Here is an 8,461-nt window from a genome sequence, read left to right as displayed (position 1 = left end):
TCATCCACAGCTAAGGGCATAGAGGCACTTTCTCCATGAGAAAACATCACATTCAAGGGCAGGGACTGAGAACACACAGAGAGTTCTATCGCGTTCAGTCTCTCATTGTCAGTCTTACAGTAATACCTCCCATTGTGCTGTTTGGACACAGAGGGGATGACGAGGGAATAGTTCCCAGGTTGGCTGCCATTCAGCATATACATGTACATCCCTTCCTGCGAGCGGGTCACTTCCTGTGGGCGTATGACGACCTCTGCGCTCCCTAATGCCCAGTGCGCCTCTGGGCTGTTTGGGCCGGTCTTATTAATTTTGGCATTTGTTGTCCAGAACATGTTTTTATTGATGGTTGTGTGATTTAAAAAGCAGGGAAGGGTCACATTCTTTCCCTCGTGGATGAAGACATTTCTATGATACCACCCTGATCTTGATGTATAACTCTGGCACTGGTCCTCCCTCCAAATCGTACAGATGAACCACTTATCAGACATGCCAAGCAGGGTGACCCGAGAGCTGTTGAGGTCCAGCTGCAGTCTGCCCTTCAGATCCTCCACCAGCGGCTCCAGAGAGGAACTGCTGTCCAGCACCACAGACCGAAAGCCTCCGGACAAGGACCTGTTGGACGAGTACATGTTATTGCATTATCCATAATCTGCATTATCCATTGCATAGCACATTCTCTAGCACCAGAAACCAGAGACTGGAGCACCAAAGAGCTGTTGACTTTCCTGTATATTTATATTGCAATGTGTTACAGATAAACTTTATGCAACACCCTAAGCTCAACTTGTGTCCATAACCAGAGAAAGGCCTCACATTTGAATAGAAATATGAAGAGTTCAGATGCAAAACCCCCTAAGTGCCTTTTCAGAAAATAATCTTAATTCATTTTTATTTAATACAAAGCTATCAAAATTGCATATTTTTAAAATTTTATTTATGTAATATAACTATTTATATGTATTATCAAGTACATAAATGTAAACCAAACCAACAACAGGGTTCTCTAAAAATATAGAAGTGCAGGTCTTCAGAAATGGAGTTAGGGGGTTTTGCATCTGAACTCTTCATATGTTGCCAATAAATATTACGTCACAGAGGAAACTCTGGCATATCAATTAGCCAGCACCATAGCCTCTAACTGCAAATGGGGTCGCTGGCGGGCCTTTTCACTATTTGCTGAAAATACTCAGATTAAGACATAGCCATTACAATATTGGTGACAGTGAGGTTATTGCATAGGCTCTGCTCTAAGGGGTTCAATTCCATTCTATGTGTTCTTTGTGATAATTCGTTTCTAATCATGTTACATCGGTAAAATGGAGGCAAGCACATCAACACGTTCTTTCTTAAAAAGGGAATTAACTCTTAAATAGATTTTTTTCTAGTGACTCAATGACTTTGTTTTGAAAACCTGAGATGTTAAATAGGCTTCAATAAGCTAGAATAAGTTCAAGTTCATGATGAGAAGATTTATGTGGTTGGAAATGTTTGTTACCTTGAAATAAAATAGAAATTATAGTAAAATCACTACTTTATTATTGAGCCATAAAGTGTCAAAGCAGACTGAAGTGGAAATTCAGTAACACTTTACTTGACGCCGGCGTCATATGTATGACATAACGGTGTCGTAACATCGACATAATGCAGTCATGAATGTGTCATAAACATTATGTCAATGTCATAAATATTGTATGACTTTGGCCCTACCATTTCTGATATGGTAGGGCACACATTTGCCACTCGGCCGACCCGGGTTTGATTCCCGGTCCGGGTCCTTTGCCGGTACTTCCCCATCTCTCTCTCCCAGCTCACTTCCTGTCTCTCCTCCACTATCCTGTCCCACAAAAAACAATAAAGGCTGAAAAGCCCCCCCCCCAAAAAAAAACATTGTATGACTTTGACTTGTGAAATCCGGTTATGACAGACAGGCCTAACAATGTCAACTTTTCATGGGCATAAAATGTTTATGACATTGGCATTAAGGTTAAGACTCGTTCATACGTCAAGTAAAGTTTAACCAGAAATTGTTTCATTTATATTATTACATTACATTATATTGCACTTAGCTGACGCTTTCATTTATTCAAAGCGACTTACAACTATTATTTTTCAGGGTATTGGTTACAGTCCCTGGAGCAATGTGGGGTTAGGTACCTTGCTCAAGGGCACTTCAGCCATGGATGGAGGTGTAGGGAGAGGTTCGAACTGACAACCCCTAGATTGAAAGACCAACTCTCTAACCACTAGGCCACGGCTGCCCCCCCCATCTTAGCATTTCTGCTGACATTCATGAAGACATACTAAGAGCAACATATGCATGTAACATTTGACATGGGAGCTATAGCATATTTAACATTTGACATGGGAGCTATAGCATATTTAACATTTGACATGGGACATATCTGTAGTAGGCCTATATCTATGTATATCACATGGGAGCTATAGCATATCTGCATTTAACATAAAGAGGATGCCTGTAGTACCTGTACACCTTTAGAGTAGTGCCGCTGCCCAGGGTTACGTTCAGCCAACACAGCTCCTGACCGCAAACACCTACCACTTCACTTTCACTTTCACACAGGAGTATGTACGTTGAAACGATCAACCATATACTGGGCACACATGATAAGTTGGTAGTCTTCTTGGTGAGTGATGTTCCCTGATGTCCACCCGTCCAGCCTGTAGTGCCCCGTCTGGGAGACGTTGCTGGTTTTAAAGATGTACACCCCACGGGAACATGTGAGGCTGTAGCCATCGGGTGGTGGGCTGTCTGGTTGTGAACAGTTTACCAGGAGTAGATCTCTGCCTTCATAAACCCTGTACAACACAGAGTAGTTCACCTCAAGTCTCCATTCAGGAAAAAGTCTTATAGTTTCCCCTGGTCCACCAATCTTGGTGTTGCAGTGTGCACCAGCGATGGACACCATCAGGAGAAACGTCCTCATGAAGGCTGATCCCACCATTCTGAGCTCTGATATTCTACGTTATCTTTTGGTAAATTTGGTTAGACTATGATACGATGCGTTTGTGTCGACGGAGGCCTCTGGCAGAAGAAATGTGAGAGAGGGAGAGGGAGAGAAAGTGTTTGATCTGTGCTTGGTAAAACCGGAAAAAAACCTTTGGCACCTCAATGTCAAAAGTTTGTGTGTGTGTGTGTGTGTGTGTGTGTGTGTGTGTGTGTGTGTGTGTGTGTGTGTGTGTGTGTGTGTGTGTGTGTGTGTGTGTGTGTGTGTGTGTGTGTGTGTGTGTGTGTGTGTGTGTGTGCATTGAGGTTTCCTGTTTTCTTGACACTTCACATCTTTGACACCTAATACAGCTGAGATGTCATCAGCTCTGTGTGTGGGTGGGTGGGTCACACACACGCACGCACACACTCAAGCACGTACGCACGCATGCACGCACGCACGCACGCACACACACACAACAGCCAGTTGCTCTATATAATTATCTAGATATATAATAATCATACTTATAACTAAAGATGCACCGGATCCTGATTTTTAGGATCCTGCCGGATACCGGATCCTACGAAAGGGCTGAAACACATAGCCTACTCGCACATTTGGGCCGTTTTTATTACGTTGGCTCAAACTATTTTTTAGACTCATTGGCTTACTGCCACAACACCTGCAACGGCCGCTTCCAAAGGGCTTTAATTCCATGCAGGGATTGGGGTTGTGAAAGACTGACTGAAAAGCCTAGGCTACATAAAAACTAGAGATGCACCAGATCCTGATTTTTAGTTAACTAGAGATGCACCAGATCCTGATTTTTAGTTAACTGCCGTATACCGGATCCTGCCGGATCCGGAACCGGCTCTTGGATCCGGTGCATCTCTGCTTATAACTGTGGAATGCAATGTAAGTGGCTATCCAAGACAAGTCTGACAGTAGAGATGGTCTGGCCATGTTAGCATGGGTGTAAATTTAGGTGTGGATGATGGAGACATGTCCATATACCACTTTTGAGATGAGCCTAGCTTGTCCCCGTCACTCCACTTTATTTCAAACATAATCCAAAACTTTATTACATATCTAATACAAAAAGAAAACAAGTATATCTGGACAATTTGCAATTGTAATGTCCCCACCCCTTTCCGTGTCAAACTTACACCTTTGCATGTTAGGCCAATAAGAAGCTGTCCATCAGGGCTTGACATTAACTTTTTGCTTACCATCCAGAGTGGCGAGCCTGCCCTACAAAGGCAAAGTGCACTAACTAGCCCATACCAGTGCTATGATAGCACAAGTGGAAAATAGGATAGCCTACATACCGAGATATGCCATACCCAAGAATAAGTTACCTGAGCTGCTAGTGAGATTAAATTATTACTAGCCAGTCACAGCCATGTTTGGCTGGTTAGCAGGTGCCAATATCAGAAATTTGCAAACGCATTTCAAAATTAAGGGGAAACACTTAATTGATCTCATATGAGGCCCTGCCATTTCTCACTGAGAGAAGTAGAGACTCAAGGCTTATTTGTGTGTAATTGGTCATAGGCTTCAATGATGTGTGTGGTAATGAACGTGTTATAGCCTGTTATAGTCAACATGCAGTTGCTCATACAACATCATCCACTTCAAGTGTTACAAAAAAATTCAAAGCATGCAATATAGAATTCCAGGCTCAGAACAAAACACTAAACAACTAGGCTACTGTAGGCCTATGCTTAATTAATAAGCCTAGTAGTAGTAGTAGTCATCGTCATATGATTACCCTCCAGGCAAAAACCTTTATTGCAGACAATATAAATGTTCATATTGTATGGAAGACTATTGTTTTAGGCCGAGCAGAAAAGCTCAAATTCAGTCTCGCTTTCACATTTTACGGGCGGTTGGCTTGAAGTGCGCTCCTCCTTTCTCTTTTCCAAATCGGCTTTCCCATAGTAATCGGATGTGGCAGGAGCATGACGCCGAGAGTATTGAACCTTGAAGGCTTCCGTTAGTTGCTCTGTCAACGGGACCAAACCAAGCTAAGAAGCAGGAGGACCCAAACATACTGTAGGCTGTAGCGGAGTGGAGTGAGCGTATTGCGCTGCGGGTACAGAAATAGAAGTGTTGTGCCCAGTCTTCCGGGTGCAGGCAGGCACCAGGCACATCTGTTCTCTTTCTCTCTGACAGCTCCCCCAATGCTGTCATCTGTCCCCACCCCGCTTCGCACGCCTTCCAGGTAATATTTATGGCAAATAGTATGGCGTCCGTGTTTAGAAATGCTGCCTTGTAGCCTCATGCAACGGTGCGCTGAAACGTGGGCTCATGAAGTCAGCCTGGGGAGCTTGCGCGTGAAAGCGTTCGAGATATTTTCACTTTAGCCACATTCAGTTAGCCACCCGGGCTAATTTGTAAGTTCACCGGTCTCGGATGGCGTATTTAAGTTATTAGTTTTACGTGAGGCACGTTGGGGTTTGCGTCAAGATGGGATAATCGAAGCATAGCGATACAAGTTGATGGGCAGTCTCAGTATACCGTATGTATCCTGTGCGGCACCTTCCTTTCAGAGCAGGTCAGCTGTTTGCCATCATTTCCCGTGTTATGATGGGCGTTAGCTGTTTATTCCCATCCCTTATGGAGTGTTGTGGGTAGCTAGTTTCTGCACAACTACCCCTCAGGGTAGCTCTACCGAAAGAATCGGCCTGTTGGCAGAACCAAACGCCTATTAAGCACAATCATCTAACGGACTTCCCTATCATAAAAGGCAGACCGTTAGACAATTGAATGGAAGTCAGTACTCTCGACTGCAGTTGATCTCACTGTGGCCTTTGGCAAATCACGACAGTCCTATGCAATATTTGCACTTTACCATTCTCGTTAGCTGAATCATGCAACTTGCTGTAAGCAGCGTTCTTGGTCACTTTTTGTAAATCACGCGCATAGGTCTACGCCGCATCTATGATAGGCTACCCTACTTAATCACTCAATACTTTGCACGATTATAAACCATACTTTGTTTACACTCTAGAGATTGTTAATGCACATAATGAGCGACCATTATGTGAAAGTAAAAGTTCAGCTTGAACAACTGAAGTGCGCGGGCGTGGTGGTGGGGGACACGGAGACAGCCGAGGAGCAGGAGCAACAGCAGCTGCAGGTCGTCACCGACGCGCCACCGCTACAGCCACCCCAGTCCCCTATTCACGTTTCCCTCCACGTCCGGAGGGACACTTCAAAGTGTCTCGCCACAGCTAGAACTAGAAGCAAAAGTCGGACTAAATACGGCAGCTATGACAGGAGCGTCACCACCAGAGACGCGTCTGCGGCGGGACAACGCCTGGACAACGCGCCGTCGCTGCAGATCAAAGGGACCGGGAAGGTTTTGCAGGAGAAAGCGGAGGCCAACGGAAACGTGGCTGCCGGCGACCACACACTCAAAGACACCACAAGTGCACGCAGCAGAGACGATGCCAACGCCAACAACAAGCCTGTCAAAAAGAGGAGACCGGTCACTGTGGACACATCCAAGGCCAAGACCTCTCTGGAGGCGCTCAAGATCAGCATCCGGCATCTCAAGTGGAAAGAGGTAGGCTATGCAGACTGTGATGTATCTAATCAGACACATCTTCATCTTTGAAAAGGAGAGACTGGAGCGCACTGCAGCTTATGTTTTAAGACTTTTTATCTATTATGTGCACATATTTAAGGCTTAAAACTTAGCTGCAGTGTGCTCCAGCCTCTCCTTTACATTGATGCGTGTACCACTGTGATGCACCTGCAAGATGAGGGATGATGCGTAGAGTTCCAATTCTACAGGGTAATATTTATTGCCTCTCAGAGAAGAGCAGTTAAACCAAAGTGCATGGTATTCCTGTCACATGGTATTCCTGTCACAGGCTGTAAGGAGAAGAAGGACAATGAGAAAATACTGTAAGTCTATTTACGTAAACCGCTTTAGAATTTTGGTTACTTTCCAGTGTTTCCTGCTGTGGCCACCATGCAGGTCCTATTTTGGAAAGCTCTCACAGTCCATAAATATGTATTTTTAATTCTTATTCTAACCATTTAAACGTTACACTTTACTTGATGCCGGCATCATACGTATGACATAACAGTGTCATAACAGTGTCATAATAGTGTCATGAACAAGTCATAAACATAATGCCAATGTCATAAACGTTTTATGGCCATGAAAAGTTGACAATTCTAGGCTTGTCATGTCTTTGTCATAACCGAATTTCACGTAATGATATGACACATGTATTATGACAATGTTATGAGACCGTTATGTCATACGTATGACGCCGGCGTCAAGTAAAGTGTTACCCATTTAAAGTCAGATTCCAATTGTGTCTGACTTGTCATGGTAGTAGAGCAAGTGTTGTGAATGCAAACTCCTTTAAACAGTTACAAATGACTGAAGAGATAAAGCCACTGTAAAAGTTGCTTTCCAATACTCTTGGTCTACCCTAGTAGGCCTAATGTTTCATACATGTGTTCAATGTGTTCATAACCGCGCCTCTTGTCAGCATTATCTATTGGGTTCTAATGGCGCTTGTATGCTTGCTTACTCATGCATCGTGTCAGTCAGGATTAAAGCAATACTAAGTAAGACTTAGCTCTGTCCTCTTAGGCAGTCACAACCCTTTATAATGCACTGCAGTTATAACAAAGCAAAGTCAGAGGAGCCTGTAGAGATACTGTAATGATACTGGGTAATTGTGAGGTTAGTCAAGTGAAGTAGTGGCACGCACATCCAAGACGCAGACAGTACAAAATGGTCAGAAAACTGAGGCAAGGCAAGAAGGATATGAGTTCAGGACAAGCTTTGTAAGACAAACCGTGACTAGTATAGTGTTTGAGTTAGGGCTGGGCGATATGGAAAAAAAACTATATCACGATATGGATTACTTTATATCACGATTACGATATATATCACGATATACCACCATTACATACGTTTTCAGTTATTCTCTTTATTTGCTCTTTATTTTTTCATGTCGCAAAACAACCTGTCTTTAAAATGGATCTTTTTATTATTATTTTTACAGTTACATGAACTCATGGTGTGTATTGTGACAACATGAAATGTAATTAAATTATATTCAATTGTATACAACTGATACAATTACTGTCACGATTTAAACGATATAGGAGAAAGGTCACGATTTACACTTTTGTATCACGATAACGATATATATCGTCATATTGCCCAGCCCTAGTTTGAGTGTTATCAAATTCACCCTATTCCAACAGAATAATGCCATGGACCATCTAAGGAGTCTTTAGCTTTCAGGCCAAGCTTTGTATGCTGCTCAAGACTAAATGTCATGGGGGCTATCAGGTGCACCCTTGTTCCGATGTCCCTTGTCCGCCCAATGCAATAAAGCTATGGAATAACTTAATCCAGGATTATTTCCATAGTTGACTGCATGAAGTGTCAGTCACTGAAAAGCCACTGCCTTTTCACCTGAGCAGCACCTGAGGTCAGGTAGTAAGACTGTAGCTGGGTGCTACTGTTACACGCTAGC

The 8,461-nt window shown here is 43.4% G+C and overlaps 1 protein-coding gene across 1 annotated transcript in view; it reads left to right on the top strand.

The window, feature by feature from the left end:
* The first annotated feature begins 5,013 nt into the window (after nucleotides 1–5,013).
* Nucleotides 5,014–8,461, top strand: part of ttll11 (tubulin tyrosine ligase-like family, member 11) — an 81,558-nt gene continuing 78,110 nt past the window's right edge. The window contains exon 1 of the mRNA XM_063209850.1: nucleotides 5,014–6,516. Coding sequence (XP_063065920.1) covers nucleotides 5,968–6,516 — 549 coding nt within the window. The 5' untranslated portion in view covers nucleotides 5,014–5,967. The remainder of the gene's footprint in view (nucleotides 6,517–8,461) is intronic.

Source organism: Engraulis encrasicolus, chromosome 11 (genome assembly GCF_034702125.1).
Source record: "Engraulis encrasicolus isolate BLACKSEA-1 chromosome 11, IST_EnEncr_1.0, whole genome shotgun sequence".
Classification (NCBI taxonomy): Eukaryota; Metazoa; Chordata; class Actinopteri; order Clupeiformes; family Engraulidae; genus Engraulis; species Engraulis encrasicolus.
Note: the sequence above shows the minus strand (reverse complement) of the source record. Positions and strands in the feature narration are given on the sequence as shown.